We start from the raw sequence: 20897 nt of genomic DNA, 5'->3' as shown, positions 1-20897 counted from the left end.
ATTTTTTTTTTTTTTTGATATTCCTTTATGGTGTGCATGTTTAAGGTGGTGGGGTAAAGGGATAACTTGTTTAAATATTTACTGATTTTTTTTTTGTTTGCTTAGTCTAATTAAATTATTGGCAATAAATATTTTATTTGCTTAGAAATTATAAATATTGGATTCACATATTTTAGTTTTGCTTTTTCTCTTGATAAAATAATATAAACACTAAAATCACATTTTTTTCTCTTCATTTTGCAGTAGTATTATTGATTCCACAGAATACAGCCAACCTCCAGGTTTCAGTGGCAGTTCTCAGGTAAATTATATGCTTAAAAATATGTTTTGGTGGTACTCTGAATATAATCATTTGAGTTGTAAAATCAGATTGGTTTACTGTAATGTCCTGTCATATAGACTGATGTTTTGAATGCTGTGACATTGATTAGGACTTGAATAGGTCTGATGCATAATCAGCTATTTATTTGCTCATCAGTGATGAGTTAAAAAAATTTTTTTTAATCTTTATTGTTCAGATTATTACAGTTGTTCCTCTTTTTTCACCCCATAGCTCCCCTCCACCCGGTTCCCACCCCACCCTCTGCCCTTACCCCAGCCCCGTGACTGTCCTTATCCACAGGTGTACGATTTTTGTCCAGTCTCTTCCCGCACCCCCCACACCTCTTTCCCCCCAAGAATTGTCAGTCTACTCCCTTTCTATGCCCCTGATTCTATTATATTCACCAGTTTATTCTGTTCTTCAGATTTTTTATTCACTTGATTTTTAGATTCACTTGTTGATAGATATGTATTTGTTGTTCATAATTTTTATCTTTACCTTTTTCTTCTTCTTCCTCTTCTTCCAATACTTACCTGGCAGGGGAGATACCATGATCATGAAAGGTGGTTTTCCCAGGGTGAGGCTTATCCATTGCACTCCGGATGAGCTGACCCCTGCTATTTCCCCAAATGTGGGAAACTCAACTGCATAATTTGTGGTAGTGGGGGACTGCGTTCGTGCTTTCCCCAGCTTAAAAAAAAAAAAAAAAAAAGAATACCCTTCAGCATTTCATATAATACTGGTTTGGGGTGATGAACTCCTTTAGCTTTTTCTTATCTGTGAAACTCTTTATCTGACCTTCAATTCTGAATGATAGCTTTGCTGGGTAGAGTAATCTTGGTTGTAGGTTCTTGCTATTCATCACTTTGAATATGTCTTGCCACTCCCTTCTGGCCTGCATAGTTTCTGTTGAGAAATCAGCTGACAATCGTATGGGTGCTCCCTTATAGGTAACTAACTGTTTTTCTCTTGCTGCTTTTAATATTCTCTCTTTGTCTTTTGCTCTTGGAATTTTAATTATGATGTGTCTTGGTGTGGTCCTCTTTGGATTCCTTTTGTGTGGGGTTCTCTGCGCTTCCTGGACTTGTAAGTCTATTTCTTTCACCAGGTGGGGGAAGTTTTCTGTCATTTCTTCAAATAGGTTTTCAATATCTTGCTCTCTCTCTTCTTCTGGCACCCCCATAATTCGGATGTTGGTATGCTTGAAGTTGTCCCAGAGGCTCCTTACACTATCTTAATATTTTTGGATTCTTTTTTCTTTTCCAGTTGGGCGTTTTTTGCTTCTTCGTATTTCAAATCTTTGACTTGATTCTTGCGATCCTCTAGTCTGCTGTTGGATCTTTGTATATTATTCTTTATTTTAGTCAGTGTATGCTTAATTTCTAGTTGGTCCTTTTTCATATCCTCGAGGGACTCAATAAATGTATCGGCGGTTTCTAGAAAATAGTTGAAAAACCTTTTAACCATGGTTTTGGACTCTATATCCAGTCGTTTGCTTTCCTCCATTTCTTTCATTTGTGACCTGTTTCTTTGTCTTTGCATTTTGGCTGCCTCCCTGTGTTGATAGAGTGGCTTTGTGTGCTAGGTGTCCTATAGGGCCCAGTGGCTCAGCCTCCCGTTACCTGAGGTGGACACTCTTGGTGCACCCCTTTGTGGGCTGTGTGCACAGTCTTGTTGTAGTTAAGCCTTGATTGTTGTTGGTATCACTGGGAGGAATTGGCCTCCAGGCCAATTGGCTGTGAGAATCAGCTGTGTCTACGATGGGAGAACTTCTGTGCTGGAGACACCCTTATGAGACTTGCTTCAGTGGGGCTTTGGTGCTCACTGAGTCTGCCCCCTGAGTGTGTCCCTTATGATCTGAGGAGTTGTAATCGGGATGGTCCCACTCTGACCACTGGGTACACTGGCCCTTGGATCTCTAAGAAGGTGCTAATTTAGCCTCTGCCTGAGGCCACCCAGGAGGAGCTATGGAGAAATCTGCAGATTCTTCTCCTTTGTTTGGGGTTTGGAGATGCCCAGATGAGGCCCAGCTGTGAAGCACTGCAAGCTGCTGTGGGGCCTTGGGCCTTCTTTTGAATGTTCTGGGTCTCTCTGACCCAGCTGCAGTTTGTTAGGTAATTTTAGATTGCAAAGGGCCAGGCCATTCATATGCAAAAGCCTCTGCACACAGCTTGGGTGGGGCGGGGTCTCAGGGAATTAACAGGCTGGAGCAAACAGCTATGGCTGATCCTCAGCCCTGCCTTAAGAGGCCCCCGGGTCTCAGTGTCCCTTGGTAATCGCTGTAAGCACCTCTGAGAGAAAGCCGCCCTCGAGTTCCGCCCAATGCCAGACAGTCCAGTTTCTCCCCTTATGAGTCTGGATCCCCAGAGTCTCGCCCGGAACTGGAGTTCAGAGCAGTCTTGAGCTTGTGTCTCCTTCCCGATTGACCACGTCCACAGTTGCCAGCCCTTCCCGCGCACGCACCTCCGTACCTCTGCACTTTACTTCCGCACCTCGTCTGAGTCTCAGTGTGCTTTTCTCTTTCCTTCTAGTTGTAGAATTTCCACTCAGCCAGCCTTTCTGTAGTTCTGGATGATGTCTGTTTTGTCTTTTAGTTGTAGTTTTGAAGTGGTTGTGCGAGGCAGCAATTTCAGGTGTTTACCTATGCCGCCATCTTGGTTTCTCCTCAAAAAAAATATTTTTAACATACTAGTAATGATAACATCAGACCTTGAGGAAATTAGGAATAATCAGGGTATTGTTTTTCTCAGCGATAAGAAAATAATCCATTGATGAATTCCTCCTCATTATGTTGAAACCTTATACTTTTCTGTGGAAAGTAAACTACAGGTTTAAGTAAAATACACTATAGCTTCACCTCTTTTCTAATTAATTATTATGATCATTTAGACACTTTAGTCTCTTCATCTGTGACTTGGGGATGCTGATATTTGTCAAATCTAATTTTGAGGCCAGATCTTTTTTTAAAGAAGTTTCTGTATTGAAATAATTTCAGATTTAGTGAAAAGTTACAAGAGTGATAACAAAGCATTCCTTTATATTCTTTATCCAGGTTATCCAACTGTTAATATTTGTTTACATTTGTTTTATTCTCATCTTGTCTTACTACACACACATATAATTTTTGTGTGGATTGTTTGAACAACGTACAGACATAATGTTCCTTTGCCTCTAAATATTTCAGTGTGTATTTCCTCAAATCAAGTATATTGATTACAATAGAATTTTAAAATTCAGGAAGTTTGCATTGATATAGAGCTATTATCTAACTTCTATATCTTATTCAGAGTTTTTAAATTGTCTTAATATTATCCTTTTAGTAAAAGGAAAAAATTAGGTGTTTTTAAATTCATGTTCATTTGTATATTCACTTTATGTTATATACATTCACTTTATGTTATATACATATTTCACTATTTTTATCATAGTGAAAAGAAAATCTTTTGGATCATACAGTTTTTGTGTTTTTCTTTTTCCATTACTTAGATAACTACCTTTGCGTAACTACTCTGCCACTTCTTGTGTTATCTTCATATGCATGCATGTATTTGGCCTATTTTTTTTTCTAGTAGGTTTATACATTGGTTTGTATCTATTCTTGAACAACTATGAAAACACCAGATTTGGATGTAAAACCATTGGAATTTATGTAAAGCAAAACTGTAAGAAATTTTTAAAAATTGTTTAAAACTTAAACATGGGTAGGTGATTTAAAAATTTAGCTCAAGAAGTAATTAAAGTAGTAATAACAGTAGCTAGGTAATGTTTATTTTGTACTTGCTATTCATGGACACTGCTCAAAGTACTTTACATGTATTAACTAATCCTTAGAACTTCCTATAAGATAAGTACTATTCCTATTATTTCCTATTTTATTGAGGAGGAAACTGGGGCACAGAGAAGTTAATGAGCTTGCCCAAGGTTATATAACTAATAAGAGGAGAAAACTGAGATTTTTAACTCAAGCATTATGATTTCAGAGCCTATGCTTTCAAATACGCAGTTATCCAACCAAAATATTTTTTACTTTTTTGAGTGCCTGCTATTTACCAGGCACTATTTTAGTTTCTGGGGATGCATTGTTGAACAAAAACAAATCAGACAAAAATCTCAAGTAACCAAGTTTCCAACCTAGTTGGAGAGATACTAATAGGTTATCCTTGAACAAAGAGGAGGTGAGGGAGCAAGCCACATGCTTAACTCTGAGAAGTTTCAGGCAGAGAGATAAAAAGTAAATAAGCTCTGAGGTAGGAGAATGCCTGACATAGTCCAGAAGTGAGCAAGGGGGAAAAAATTAGAAATGAGGTAAAAATATAACAAAGGCCACTTGGTGCATGACTTTCTTACGCATTATAAAGACTGAGTTAGATCAGTGAAATGGGCACTTGTCTCGCTTTTTACTACGCATGAAAGGATTATCCTATATAATAAAAGGCTAATATGCAAATTGAACGAATATTGGAACGACTGGTCACTATGACGCGCATTGACCACCGGGGGGCAGATGCTCAATGCAAGAGCTTCCCCCCGGTGGTCAGTGCGCTCCCACAGAGGGAGCACTGCTCAGCCAGAAGCCTGGCTCATGGCTGGTGAGTGCAGTGGTGGTGGCAGGAGCCTCTCCCGCCTCCGTGGCAGCACTAAAGATGTCCAACTGCCGGCTTAGGCCTGCTCTCCTGAGGGCTCACAGACTGCAAGAGGGCTCAGGCTGGGCTGAGGGACACCTTTTCCCTCCCTGCCCCCTTCCCCCGAGTGCACAGATTTCATGCATTGGGCCTCTAGTATATTGATAATATTCCTGGAGCATTTAGAAAAATGGATTGACTACATTCTCTATATTAGAACCCCAAATAAATAAATATTCAGACAGACAGACAACCTGGAAGAGAGTAAATGAAATACTTCCCTAAATGCCTTTGTGTCAAAAGAGTAGTTTTAGATGCTGCTACAAACAGTTACAAAAATAGTACTAGTGAAAATACTATCAAATTTATGAAATGTGATCAGAATTGTCCTCAAAAATTTACATCATTAAATGGATTCTTTTTTTTCTTTTTTTTTAATGAATGAAAGTAAATGAACTAGGCATTCAACTCAAGAAGCTGGGAAAGGCTTAAGATGGTAAATACAGAAAGAGAAATACAAAAAGAGCTCAAATACAGTAAAATATTTTGTGTGGGTTTTTTTAATGTTTTTATTGACTTCAGAGAGACGAAGGGAGAAGGGGAGAGAGAAACATCAATGATGAGAGAGAATCATTGTCCGGCTGCCTCCTGCATGCCCCATACTGGATCGAGCCTGCAACGCAGTTATGTGCCTTGACCAGGAATGGAACCATGACCTCCTGGTTCATGGGTTGATGCTGAACCACTGAGCCACACCAGCTGGGCTTCAGTAAAATGTTTTAATATATAATTGAAGTTGGCTATTATAATATCGAGCAGATTAAAATAATTTAATGCTGATTGTAATAAAATTCCAATCTTAATGAAATGTATAATTTTAAAGAAAAGAAAATAGATTTTAAAAATTATAGAACTATTTGAATATACCAGTTATCATAACTATTAATTTAGTGCAATTCCATAAAAAAATCTCAAAAATATTTTAAGGGATTGCAGAGTGACCAACTGACTTTAATTAATTGATAGTATGAATGATTCAGAGGAATAATAATTATGATGGCATTCATCCAATAAGTTATTAAATGTATTCTAAGACAGCTATAGCCAAAGGAGCACAAAAGAAATTTAAAAGCGAACTGAAAGATAATTAAGAGTTTAGCCTGTGGTAAAGGTTGGTCAGTGCAGATTAGTGGTAAAGGGGAAGATCACTGTTGGGCTCCCCCCACATTCCCACACTGGGGATTGAGCCCAAACCCCAGGCATATGCCCTGACCAGGAATCAAACCGTGACTTCCTGGTTCATAGGTTGACACTCAGCCACTGAGCCACGCAGGCCAGACTCATATTTTTGATGAAAGTTCCAAATGGGGTAAAGTAAAATAGCCAAGGAACAAAAAAACTGGAGGCGTCACATTTCCTGATTTCAAACTTTTATATTACAAAGCTACAAGTAATCAGAACAGTGTGATAAAAGCAGACACAGATTAAACATGGATGTGTATACCAAATGACCCTCACTTCCTCTCCTAGGTATAAAATCTAGAAAACTCTTGCATCTGTGCATTAAGAGACATACAAAAATGTCCTTAAAAGCAAAAACAAAAACCATAGAAATATATCAAATGTATGTAAAATTAACGACTGATTCAAGCACTGCTTTAAAATATGATTGTTACCTACCATCTGGTTTGAGCAGGGGTTCATTTTAGTATTTTGTTCATAATAATGCCTTAATATTTCTTAATACATTTGCAGTTGTGGCATAGTTATCGGTGAACTTGTGTCATCTCTCAAGGTCTCATTATGTATCTTATCTCTGTATCTGTTTCTTTGCCTCAAGCATAATCGATAATAACTACTGTGGAAGAATTGTCTTATCCTTTCAGTTAACATGGTGTAGGTAATATTATAAACAGTTGACCCTTGAACAATGCGGGGCACCACACATTTTATGTTATTATATAATAGAGGCCTGGTGCACAAATTCGTGCACCAGTGGGGTCCTTCAGGCTGGCCTGCGGAATCGGGCCAAAACTGGCTCTCTGACATCTCCCGAGAGGGTCCCGAATTGTGAGAGGGCGCAGGCCAGGCCAAGGGACCCCACTGGTGCACGATCAGGGCCAGGGAGGGACGCAGGAGGTTGGCCAGCTGGGGAGGGACTGCAGGAGGGCTCCAGGGCATGTCCGGCCTGTCTCACTCAGTCTTGATCGGCCAGACCCCAGCAGCAAGCTAACTTACCTGTTGGAGCGTCTGCCCCTTGGTGGTCAGTGCACATCATAGTGAGCAGTTGAGCAGCCTTAACATATCATTAGCATATTACGCTTTGATTGGTTGAACAGACGACCAGACACTTAGCATATTAGGCTTTTATTATATAGGATATTATATACGATATTCTTATAATAAAGTAAGCTAGAAAAAAAAATGTTCTACAAAATCGTAAGAAAGAAAATACATTTACTATGGCCCGCATTTAAGTGAACCTGTGCAGTTCAAGCCTGTGTTGTTCAAGGGTCAACTGTATTTTTTATAGGAATTACTAGTATATGCCAATATATTTCAGGTTTGTTGTCTTTGTTTATATCTATCTATCTATCTATCTATCTATCTATCTATCTATCTATCTATATCTTTCTATATATATGATTTAGTTATCCTGATTTTCTAAAGTATATGTCAAACTATTTAGTGCATACATATTACTGCCCCTTACTCATATTCAATTTTAACTTAAATACATATTCTGTACAGTCAAGCACTGCTCCTGTTATTCAAAGGGTTAAAGGCTACAATATAGGGATGATGGAAAAGTACATATTAAAATTCGTGAAATTCTAAATTTTAGAATGGCAGTTATAATGGATTTTATCTTTGCTTAATTTGGAGAACTGAAAGAAGCTTCTGATCTTCTATAATAATAAAAGCGTAATATGCTAATTAGATCGGACATCCTTCCCGACAACCTTCCGGACAAAGCTGGGGCTTCAAGGAAAGTCCAGGTGCCGGGTGCCAGAGGGAAGCCAGTGCCAGCAGCCAGGGGAAGGAAGGCCTACTCTTGCGTGAATTTCATGCATTGGACCTCTAGTAATTTTATAAAATTGGCCTTAAGAACCTATATTTTCACTTTAAGTAAAAAATTAGAAAATGTGTAAGAATTATGGGTTTTTATCATTTGTAATTTATTTTAATGTGATGAACTTTTGAAATTAGTTATTCTGTGCAGAAAGTTCATTTTTTTTCTGAGTTATAAGTGTCTTTTCTTGTTAACACCTTAGACAAAGAAACAGCCTTGGTATAACAGCACTTTAGCTTCAAGACGAAAACGACTCACTGCTCATTTTGAAGACTTAGAGCAATGTTACTTTTCTACAAGGATGTCTCGTATCTCAGGTACACATTCAGGACTTCATTATTTTTTAAACTTTTATTTTTAATTATATTTTTTATTTTTATACACCCCAGTGACCAGACATTCCATAATTTAATACATGATCATTTCAATAAAATACCTCAAATTTAAATTTCAGATCCATCTTTAATTTCCTATGCTGGATTTATGGAAAGTCCTATTTATAAAGCAAAAGTGTGTATTTTTGACTTAGGCTATCAGAGTGTTGTAAAGGTTCGTAGAGATCTTGGAGAACATTGCTTTCCCATAGCTAGTTTTGTTCTCTTTCTGTGTTTAGAATTTTTAATCTTTATATAGTGAACTATATAAAGTTAAAAAAACACAACCATGTATATGTAGATAGCTAAAATAAGTTCCATTCAGTTGCCTTCTATTATCCAACATTTATTAAATTCTAAGCACTGTCTTCTGTGCTAAGAATGAAAAGATGTAAGAACTGGTTTTTATTGTCCAGGAGTATTATAAACATAGTGGAAGAATGCAACAGGTAAATTGTATGAGTAATGTATGTTATATAAATATGCAAAGGGTATTATGAGGAGAGAGAAGAATCTCTCTCCCAGCTTTGGTAGTGGGAAAACATTAAAGGGAATAATTGCTGTAGGGATTTCTGAAGAGTTGTATTTAGTCCAGGCTAGTATTAATTAACTAAAAAAGGTAAGCAAAAACATGTTCAAAATAGAGGAAATAACTTATGCAAAGACATTGATGTGATAGTATAAGATATTTTTATTGCTGTTAGCTCTCTGATCTTTAGCTTTTCTTGGTATCCTTGCTCACCAGTTAAGTTGGGCCATTAATACCAATTCTACAGGTTTTTGTTTTGTTTTGCTTTTCAGTTTTTAAGTGATGTATATAATTTACAGTGATTGGTGATAAGTTGGATGCTAAGTTAATTCATGTCATTAGTAGTACACCTGCTCAAATTGAGAGCCACTAAGGATACAAATGTATGCTATTTTATTAGTTGTTAAAAATTTGGCCTTGGTATTCTCTTGAATGAGCATGCTTGTATTATAATTTGCACATTACTTCAAGCATGGGTTCCTTTGGACAAATATGCCTCAAGATTGATGGTGGAGGAAAAAAAATACTAGATTTATATAGCATTTTTCCTATGAAAAGTAGGAGGAAGCCAAGCTTTATTGGTAAGTGTGTTTGAAATTAACAACAATTAATATACAGATGGAAAGCTTTTATTTTCTTGCCTGGGAATCAAGTTCCTTATTGAGCCTCTGTAATCTATACTAATAATAGAGGAATATGCAAATTGTCTGGGATGCTGTCACAGTAACAGTAACGACCAAACAGCAGGCTGTGTGGGGTGACCAGGCCAGCAGGGGAGGGCAGTTGGGAGGGACCATGCCTGCAGGGGAGTAGTTAGGGGGCAATCAGGCTGGCAGGCAGAGGCAGTTAGGGGCAATCAGGCAGGCAAGCAGTTAGGAACCAGCAGTCCCAGATTGTGAGAGGGCAGTCAGACATCCCCCAAGGGGTCCAAGATTGGAGAGGGTGCAGGCCGGGCTGAGGAACATTCCCCCCCGCGCGTGCACGAATTTCGTGCACCGGGCCTCTAGTAGTCTATAAATTGCAACAGGAAGCTGTTAATTTGAAAGCATTCTGAGACTTACATTCTGATTGACAGAAGGAAGGTTCATGTTAGCCCTTTCAGATGGCAAGTGGCACACATTAAAAAAAGAGATCAGAAAGATTGGGCTAGGCCTGTGGTCGGCAAACTGTGGCTCGCGAGCCACATGTGGCTCTTTGGCCCCTTGAGTGTGGCTCTTCCACAAAATACCACGGCCTGGGTGAGTCTATTTTGAAGAAGTGGCGTTAGAAGAAGTTTAAGTTTAAAAAATTTGGCTCTCAAAAGAAATTTCAATCGTTGTACTGTTGATATTTGGCTCTGTTGACTAATGAGTTTGCCGACCACTGGGCTAGGCTGTTGCTATTAATAATTTTTAAATAGGCATGCTATAGGATGATAAAGGTAAATCACAAACCAATTTAATTAATTTGGGGATGTAAGCAGAATGATAAGTGAAGGCCAAGAGGAAGATTAGATTTTTATTTTTGTGAACATGGTATATTATACCTAATACACATTGTCCTTAGTTTTTAGGAATCTCAAGCTTATCTTGTCAGATGTGCACATTGACTACACTAATCATATTGCTGAATATGAAGTTCCTTCTAGGTTACCTAAAAGTTTGATTGTTCTTTTGTATATTTTTAAATGAGAATCCACCCCACATTCCATTTCCCCACTTTTTATTTACACCTATGAAAATGAAAGATGAAGATAAAGAAATTAATGCCTTGGTTCTCAATTTTAATTGAAAGAGGAGGTAAATTATAAAGCTTTAGAAGAGAGAAAAGAGACACTGAATAGATACACTTTTACAAAATAATCTGTAATTAAGACAGGAGAGGTGATATGCTAGCAGATATGTATGGATGTTCATAAATCAACCAAGCAAATAAAATCCCACCTTTTTATAACCACGTAAGTAAAATTTAATTCCTATACTTTCATAGACAGAAATAACTATTTTTAGTACTTTCTTTATTACTTCTGTTGAAAGTAGGTATTAATGTAATGAATGATGGCATGATGGCCAGAAGTTTAGCAACCCTAGAAAAGGATTATGGTCTTCAACAGAATACACATTCTATTTTTAAAAAAATATTTTTATTAATTTCGGAGAGGAAGGAAGAGGGAGAGAGGGATAGAAACATCAATGATGAGAGAGAATCATTGATGGGCTGCCTCCTGCACACCCACACTGGGGATCAAGCCCGCAACCCAGGCATGTGCCCTGACCGGGACCTCTTGGTTCATAGGTCAATGATCAACACTGAGCCATGTCTGCTGGGCAGAATATACAGTCATGCATACTTGTGAATTTGATGTACTTAGGGATTGATGTAAAATGAGAAAGAATAGATTAGCATTAAAACAAATTTTAAATGAATAAAGTAACTGCCTTCCCAGTATTTATTACATCATTCACAATAATAGGATTATATATGAAAAGAACTAATTAACTGTTACATCCAAGCCACTTTATGATACTTGATTTTTTTGAGAACCAATTAACTGTACCTCCAAACCACTTTGTAGTACAGTTGATTTTTTTTCAATAACCCATGTTTTACTTATAATTTGTTAAATTTCCTGAGAATAATTTTTGTGTAGCAGGAGCTTTATCTCAATAACATTATATTTCATGCTAATTTGTTCCTTTTGCTGTTTTTAGAATAGAAACACTACAAATTGGACCCTTTTAATGTAAATTGTTAATGAATTGGCTAAGTTAGTTTTAAGGCTTTAAGGGTTATTAAAATTGAAAGATCGGCTAAGTTTTCAATCTCTTTAGTTTTTAGTCTCTTCATCTCAAGAATGGGAAGAATTGTTGTATTTAAAATATTATTCTTAATTTGTGGCTATTGCTCTTGGATGTTGCAGTTATTTTATTTTGTTTTCTTTATATAGATGACAGTCGAACAGCAAGCCAGTTGGATGAATTTCAGGAATGTTTGTCCAAGTTTACTCGATATAATTCAGTACGACCTTTGGCTACCCTGTCGTATGCTAGTGATCTCTATAATGGTTCCAGCATAGTCTCTAGGTAAGTACTTGGCAGCACTCCACTATTTCCTTTTGCAAGAGTGTCTAGAATTCAATTGAATTTGAGAAGCGGTTATAGTGTTATGGTTAAGACTTTAGTGTTCTGAAGTCAGTTGCCTGCCAATTTTTAGTTCTTTGGTCCTAGGCCAGTTTTCAATCTCTTTAGCCCTCAGTCTCTTCATCTCAAGAATGGGATGATTAATAGCCTTCACCTCATAGGGTTGCAGTTGTGTTCTTTTCCTAATTTCTCACATTCAAATGCATTGTTGGTAATAAGTGTGTTTTAAAGGGTTTTAATTCCTCTCAAAATAGGACCTTTAATGAATTTCTTTTGGGCCCTGGCTGGGTGGCTCAGTTGGTTGGAGCGTTGTCCTGTACACCAAAAGGTCGCGGGTTCAATTTCCGGTCAAGGCACGTACCTAGGTTATAGGTTTGATCCCCGCTCAGGACACATACAGGAGGCAACCAATTGATTATTTCTCTCACATCGATGTTTCTCTCTCTCATCGATGTTTCTCTCTCTCTCTCTCTCTCTCTCTCTCTCTCTCTAAAAATTAATAAACATATATCCTCAGGTGAGGATTTAAAAAAAAAAAAGAATTTCTTTTGGGAAGAGTGGTAAGACATGTTAGAGATGATGTTGAATTTGGTATGTTTCATTATGTTGTAGAAGAAATTATTCTTACTGTACAATTGTAAGAAATATATCTACCCTTGGTCACTTATTGCAGTGAGAATCACACTGAGAGAAAAAGCTGAACCAGAAAATTTGCTTTTACATTGTTTCTTCCCTTATAGGTAATTTTGAGTTTATTAACACCATACTCATAAATCCACAAGGTGGCAGCATTTGTTTATTTTGACAGTATCTCAGCTAATTAAACAGTAGACAGGTATGGAAATTAGTGCTTACAGTGAAGTTCATAGAGAGCTCATCTTATACATAGCAGTAATGTCACTTTTGCACTTTTCCTTAAATTAGGTAGTGAGTAGCCACCAGAGAGGAATGGCTTTAAAGCATAGTTTAAACTTTGACTACATAGTAGCAATGGCTCTAGGTTCTTGATTCTGGTTTGAATTTTACATACCTAGATTGTTATGTTTAAAATTACTATACACTCCACTTATAGTTTAGAGATTTAACATTTTTGCTTATGTTTTCTCAAATTTTTTAAATAGAATTTCATCAGACATTAGTAAATTCATAAGAAGAAAATGGATTCTAGTGTTCAGGGTTATGAATCTGCCTTGTTTGTTCATATCTGTTTTATAATTGTAAAAAATATGACAGACTGTGGGAACAAAATTCCCTTCTTAGAATATTGACATCTTTGCATTGCTTTGTGCCACACTGTACTGGAAGTGTGCATTAATCAGCTGTCCTGTGTGATCTCTGGCCTTGTTGCTTAATCACTTGACTGATGGTCCTTTTGACAAAGAATATAATCAGTTTCCTACATCTGAATTACATTTTATAACTGTTTTAAATACATCACTTTTTTAAAACAGTTGACACATTTCAAGTGTGAAAGAAAATTACAATTTATTTCCATGTTTAAAGTAAGTCTCCATTAATATTATTTTTCAAGGAAAATATGTTTGTGTATTTTGAAATTTAAAACATTTTACAAAATTGAATTTATCATTGCAATGAACTTTCATAAACCACTTGTTTTAAGAATTATTGGTGATAGTGGATAGCAGAAATGAATTTTATATAACAAGCAAGATTTCTTACAATTCTCTTGGATTTAATTGCACAAGCAGGTATGTTTCAGTTAATTTGTTTACCTTTTACTTTGTTTTTGTTTTAGCCAAACCAATAATTGTTTATTTTTGTTTACATTTCATAATTAAAGCAGTTGAAATATTATATTGTGAAATAAGAGATCATCTATTTTGGATAAGGTCTGTAAAGCTCTCTAAAAACGACATTGTTCACTTGAATTATTTCATGATCTATTTTAGATCCTAATTATGTTTATGTTTGGGAACAGACATGCTTAAATCTGTCCAAGATTGGGAACAAATGACTCATTGTTTAAAAGAACTGTACTTAAATATCGACTTTCAGTTATGTGGAAGTACTTGCATATTTTAAAAAGGCAGCTGTTTGTATTTCTCTTTTAATTAAGATTGACTAGAAATAATAGTATTCTTTATAAATATTGGTCAGTAACCCTATGAAAATCTTACTGATTCAAACTATAAAGAACCTTAATATCCCAGAATATAAAAAGGATATTCTGTACAGGTCCTTTATATCCCAATATATTAAGAACAAAACATAACCAGAATGTAAGAAAATAATACCAGTAGAGTCAAAACAAAAAGTTAATTTTTTAGTATAAGAGTAAAGAATGAGCAAATGTAGATAATTAATCTTTGTAGGAAAAAGAGAGAGCTGTCTTGTGTAATGGGGTAGGGACAGAAGAAATAATAGACTTATATCATCAAATCAATTCTTTTGACAGGTAGCATTTTTATTTATATGTCAGTTTTCTCCCTGCAGTGTCTTTGGACAGTTGTTTTGATAAGTTAGTGTTTAAACTTTTTTTTTTAAAGAGCTATAGTTTGAAAAGGGTACATTAACTTTTACTGGTACAACTTTAGAATGCTGTTGATTTATTAGCCATGTATGTTTGTAGGTGTAGGAAAAGTATTTAGAGATAATATAATGGATTCTCCCATGAAGTCTGAGCTATACCTAAACTTCCTAAGTTAAGAATAGGATTTCAACCTCAATAACTCTGTCTTTTGCCAGACACAGTAACAGTTTTTCTTCAGTGGCATGAGGTTGTAGATATAGAATGAGTCGGGATAGTTGAATAGTTGTCATCGATATAGTTATGTTGCATTAGAATCCATAGGACAGTATGGATAGCAGTCCAGTTGAGGTTGTTGCACAAATAAATCTATTGCATTGCTACATAGTCCTGTTTTATTGGAGGGAACATTTGCTGAATTTTGATGTAGTCAATAGCATTTAATGAAATTCCTTTAAAATTTTTATAAAATTAAGAATTTAAAACTATAATGAAAAGTGAGAATCTCAACATGTTTTTATGGGAAATATTTTTAATGTGTACTTATTTTCCTTATTTATCTCATCATTAGCTCAGCAAAGCTTCTTACTAAATTATTAACTAACCATTAACTGTTCTGTGAAAGAATATCACAGGTAATCCATAAAATGACTATTTCTCCCTCTTTCCCACTATTCACACACCTGTTGATATATTTGGTAAATCCAAATGATATTCCTCTGGTTTTAAATAAGACTGTTACTTCCAGACTGCATTTTTTAACCATTCAGAGCCCATTTACCTTCTTTCAGAGAGGCTTCCTTGACCTTAGGGAAGCCTGCTCTTCCACTTACTCTATTGCCTTCCTGTATGTGTCAAAGCCTGTGAAGACCAATTCAAGTCTCAAGTCCTCCATCCCGTTGGTCGCCAACCAGTGGTCCGAGGTGAGGTCCAAAAGGTTGGCAACCACTGGTTTAAGGAAACCTTTGGAGCAGCGGTCGCCAGCCGGTGGTCTGCAGACCACTGGTGGTCCGTGAGGTCCGAAAGGTTGGCAACCGCTGCTCCACCTGATTATCCAACCAGGAGGAAGTTTGCCCCAAGGTGTCCCTTCAAAGGGAAGGACAAAGAGTGTCCTGGAGCAGTCCTGCAATGACTAAAAACTCAATACTGTATTTGCAGAAGGATTTAAGTTGACGAAGTACTATCACATTATCTTTGTTGGGCCACCCACCCACCCTAGGAGGAAGGTAAAGTCATTCAATAATGAAGTAATATCACCACCCACATTTTGCAGGATGAGAATACAAACTAAAAAAGCTATTAAGAGCCCTGTCTGGTGTCACACAACTAATAAATGGTACAGATCTCCAGAGAGCCTTGAACTTGAGCTTTATCTTGCAGGCAGACAGCCAGTTCATCAGCTCAGATAGTAGGGGAAGAAGCTGGCCTAACGCCAGCTCCTTTCCCAGCGTCCAGTGCCTCTGATATTGGGATTATGCCATAGTTTTGGTAGGAAAGCCACAGTTTTGGATGTCCTCTCGGCCATCTGTTATGCACTCATTTTTGTTGGGGTTCACCATCCACTATCAATCTGCTTCGATCAGCTTCATCTCATCCATCTTGTGGCATCCTTGTTTGGTTTTGGTATTGAGTAATGCTGGCCTCATAAAATGAGTTTGGAAAAGTTTGGAAGAGTTCCCTTCTATTCTAATTTTTTGAAGAATTTGAGAAGGATTGGTATTAATTCTTCTTTGAATGTTTGGTAGAATCTACCAGTGAAGCCATCTGATCCTGGACTTTGTTGGGAGGATTTTTGTTTGTTTGTTTTGTGGGTTTGTTTATTTTTTAAAAGATATTTTTATTGATTTCAGAGAGGAGGGGAATGGGAAAGAGAAAGAGAAACATCAATGATGAGAGAGAATCATCGGCTGCCTCCTGCATGCCCTGCACTTGGGATCGAACCCGCAACCCAGGCATGTGCCTGACTGGGAATCGAACCGTGACGACCTGGTTCACAGGTTGCTGCTGAACCACTGGCCAAGATGGCTGGCCTATAATGATAATTTAATGATTCAACTTTTATCCCTTTGTCACCACCCCTCCCTTAACTGCTTCAGTAATTCCTCTGGTATACTAATTTATTTATTTATTAAACTGACATTAAATAGTGTGAAATTCTATCTTCTCCACAAAATGGTGGGAAGAAGAATAGCTAGAACTTACAGAAAATATTAATTGATAATTTTCTTTTTACTAATTTTTAATATTGCAAACCATTTAAACTTTCCTCACTACTTTTATAGCATAACTTGCTAGCCTTGACAGTTGGGTAGGTTGTATTATGGTTACTAAAACAAATGAAAAAGTAGCCCAAGTTTCTACTAACAAAAGAACCATCTATAAACAGAATTGTGTAGCTATGCGCATTTCACCACCACTTGTAATTTGATGTCTTGATCATGATTTAATCTGGACATAGGGCCTGTTGCAATCTGAGGGCCTTTCAAGTAGATCTCTTATCATTGTATATAGAATCACTTCAGGAATAGAATAAACCAAATTCTGAATAGTTATCATTATAAATGTCACAAGTATAGATAAATAGTCTTACTGACCACATATATACGTGTTTTTTTCCCCCCCTCAGTATTGAATTTGACCGGGATTGTGACTATTTTGCAATTGCTGGGGTTACAAAGAAGATTAAAGTCTATGAATATGGCACAGTCATTCAGGATGCGGTGGATATTCATTACCCTGAAAATGAAATGACCTGCAATTCCAAAATCAGGTATCTACATTATTTTCTTGTCATAATGCAGTTTATATGTAACAATTGGTATCTATAATTAGAATGAATTTGTTATTTTGCTTTTCTAGGAAACTCCTTACTTATTCATGGTGAACACTATAATTGCCTACAGAGGATACATCAGAATATCTTTCTTAATAGATACTGGTTGCTTTCCCTCTATAGTTATTGCTTTTCAGTTTGTCAAATGAAAGCTATTTTTCTTCCACTTAATCAAGTAAAGGTCTTTGTTGTAGATGGCCTTTCATGAGGTATTGAATAAAGGATTACTGTAACCTATGAATATGTATGAAAGTCAGGAATTTTTCCCCTAGCATACACATTTCTAAATATTATAATGTTTTATAGTTTTAAGAATTGTTTTCATAAGAACATTCTGCTTCTTTTCATTGAGAGCATAATATTTAAGTTTCCTGTACTAGGAGTTAGAGTTCATAATGAGTATGGTAAAATACTGCATTTTTAACAGTATTCAAACTTGGGATACTGTTCAAAATTGAGGAACTAGGCACAATTTCTGATTTGCAACCCAAAAATTTTAGAGGAGTCCTGGAATCTGCATTTTAAAAATAAGCTTCCTAAGCTGGTTTCATGGGCACTGGCTTAAAGGGGGATGATATAAGGAGATCATCTAATAATAAATTATTTAGTACTTTGAACATTTCCCAGTCATCCTTGTACCTTTTTATTTGAATGAATGACATATATAGTATATGTATGTTTAATAATGTTAATTATATAGCAAGTATTACAGTCTTTATATAATTACTAGAGGCCCGGTGCATGAAATTCGTGCACGGTGGGAGGGGGTGTCCCTCAGGCCAGCCTGCACCCTCTCCAATCTGGGACCCCTCGAGGGATGTCCCACTGGGATCGGGTCTAAATGGGCAGTCGGACATCCCTCTCACAATCCAGGACTGCTGGCTCCCAACTGCTCGCCTGCCTGCCTTCCTGATTGCCCCTAACCGCTTCTGACTGCCAGCCTGATCACCCCCTAACCACTCCCCTGCCAGCCTGATTGATGTCTGACTGCTCCCCTGCCAGTCTGTTTGCCCCTAACTTCCCTCCTCTGCCGGCCTGGTCACCCCTAACTGCCCTCCCCTGCAGGCTTGATCGCCCCCAACTGCCCTCCCTTGCAGGCCTGGTCCCTCCCAACTGCCCTCCCCTGCTGGCCATCTTGTGGTGGCCATCTTGTGTCCACATGGGGGCAGGATCTTTGACCACATGGGGGCAGCCATCTTGTGTGTTGGAGTGATGGTCAATCTGCATATTACTCTTTTATTAGATAGGATAGAGGCCTGGTGCATGGGTGGGGGCCAGCTGGTTTGCCCTGAAGGGTGTCCCGGATCAGGGTGGGGGTTCCCTTGGGGTGTGGGGCGGCCTGGGTGAGGGGCCTGTGGTGATTTTCAGGCTGGCCATGCCCCACGGCGAACCAAGTGGATGCCCTGGTATCTGTTTTTTTTATCTTCTACAATTGAAACTTTGTAGCTTGGAGTGGAGCCAAGCCTTCTGCTCGCTCCGTGGCAGGAGCCATTTCTGTTGGGATTTATTTATCTTCTATAATTGAAACTTTGTAGCCTTAAGTGGAGGCCTGGGCCGGCCAAGGTGTGCGGAAAGCTTGGCTTCCTCCATCGCCGGGGAAACCCAAGCCTCCCTCCTGCTCGCTCTGTGGCCGCAGCCATCTTGGTTGGGTTAATTTGCATACTCGCTCCTGATTGGCTGGTGGGTGTGGCTGGTGGGTGTAGTGGAGTGATGGTTAATTTGCATATTACTCTTTTATTAGATAGGATAGCTTTATTTTTTGTTTCCTAATTCATTCATAAAAATGGTAGACTCATAATTTGTGAGCCTGCTCATTTATCAATGGCACTTATTGAGAATCCATTATAGTTTTTGTCCTAAGTCCAACATGAGTAAGACATAATTTTATTGAATTCTTCTTACATGGCAGACATTGTCTTAAGTGCTTTGTCTTAGCAGACCAATGAGATAGTTACCTTTATTGCCCTATTTTATATACAAGGAGGCTGAAGCACAGAAAAGTTAATGAACTTGCTTCAGATTGCACAGCTAGCGTTTGAAGGTACCAGGATTAAAACAGGTAGTTTGGTTCTAGAGTCTGTGCTCTTAACCATTTCGTGTTCTTCATTTATAACATGAAGAACAAAGAGTAATACCTATTTTATTAGATTGTACTTTAAATAAATGCACTCAGTACAATACTTGGCCCATCTCAAGAATTCATATTAAATGTGACTGTATTGAAAATGTGGGTTAGAGAGTTTACCCTTTCTTGACACGTAAAAATATGGCAATACTTTCGGTACCTTGGAGTAAGTGGAGGATGCTTTTCAAGACAGGATGCCATGGGCTTGGGACTGAAAGAATCAAGATGTAAGCATGCCTAAAAACAATTTGGAGCATGGCAAAAGTGAAGTGAAGTAAATTACCCAAAGCCACAGGTAGTCAGTGGCAGATCTGGAATTTGAGCTCAGGTCTATCTGAATCAAATTTAACTCTTAGCTGTTCCATGTAATTTCACTCAGAAATTCAAGTAAGTATATTTAAACATGCAAATTAATTCTTCCAATCTCTGAGATTTAGCATGAATGAAACTAGTAGAGAGCAAAAGATTTTATTATGTTCATATGCTTGGAAGTCATTTAGGCTAATTGCTTTCAAAGTGGCTTCTTCCTTAATATACTATTTGCTTTATTACTCTATGCATGATTCACATCTGTGTCTCACCAAAAATATACATTTTTAGATGTTGCATTTTCAATTTTGGAGTGACTGAGAATAGCAGAAAACATAAATGTTAAAAGTTTAATTCTCATTGTTAAATGCTTTTGATTGGATTTTCAGCCACAAGATTGTGTTGATTTAGATTTTTTTGAGATATAAACTGAAACTTAATTTAAAGTAGTTTATTTGCTTTTATGATTTGGCACAACTGGGTTCAGGGACCTAAACAATCTGATTAGATCTCTGCTATTCTGGCATGCTTTGTGCCCCCTTGGCCTCTATTATCTTCACCCATAGGCATACTTTCTCATGTATCCAAGATGGCCAGTGGCAGCTTTAGGTTCATATTCATCTTTCAGCTAGTGATAAGAGTGCAAAGTGGTATGGATCATTACTTGGTAGTTTCAATAGAAAAATATGGGAAATACTTGATATCTTTCTTTCCCAGATGTGTTATGAGCAGAAAAATGATGGTGAACTTATGTAGAACATTTCAAAAGGGTTCTAATCTTTCTGGACATATCAAAATCTTTTATCTCTATTGTTAATTACTTTTACATAAAGTACAGCTTAAATATATTGCTTTTTTTCAGCTGTATCAGTTGGAGTAGTTACCATAAGAACCTGTTAGCAAGCAGTGATTATGAAGGCACCGTCATCCTATGGGATGGATTCACAGGACAGAGGTCAAAGGTCTATCAGGTAATTAAGAATACTAATTTGTCTTCAGAATAAAATTTTTACTTTCTTAATAATTATAAAGCTTCATATGCTTCATAATTTAAAGGCACTATTTAGTATTTTTTTATACCTATGTAATACTAAATCATGCTT

At 37.2% G+C, this 20897-nt stretch overlaps 1 protein-coding gene across 2 annotated transcripts in view; it reads left to right on the top strand.

The window, feature by feature from the left end:
• Nucleotides 1–20897, top strand: part of COP1 (COP1 E3 ubiquitin ligase) — a 107070-nt gene that overhangs the window by 44750 nt on the left and 41423 nt on the right. For both annotated transcript variants that reach the window (XM_079761016.1, XM_079761015.1), the window contains exons 9-13: nucleotides 244–301; nucleotides 8220–8334; nucleotides 11847–11982; nucleotides 17154–17297; nucleotides 20657–20765. In XM_079761016.1, coding sequence (XP_079617142.1) covers nucleotides 244–301; nucleotides 8220–8334; nucleotides 11847–11982; nucleotides 17154–17297; nucleotides 20657–20765 — 562 coding nt within the window. The remainder of the gene's footprint in view (nucleotides 1–243; nucleotides 302–8219; nucleotides 8335–11846; nucleotides 11983–17153; nucleotides 17298–20656; nucleotides 20766–20897) is intronic.

This window comes from Cnephaeus nilssonii, assembly GCF_951640355.1.
Source record: "Cnephaeus nilssonii genome assembly, chromosome: 21".
Taxonomy (NCBI): Eukaryota; Metazoa; Chordata; class Mammalia; order Chiroptera; family Vespertilionidae; genus Cnephaeus; species Cnephaeus nilssonii.
This window is presented reverse-complemented; position numbering and strand designations above follow the sequence as displayed.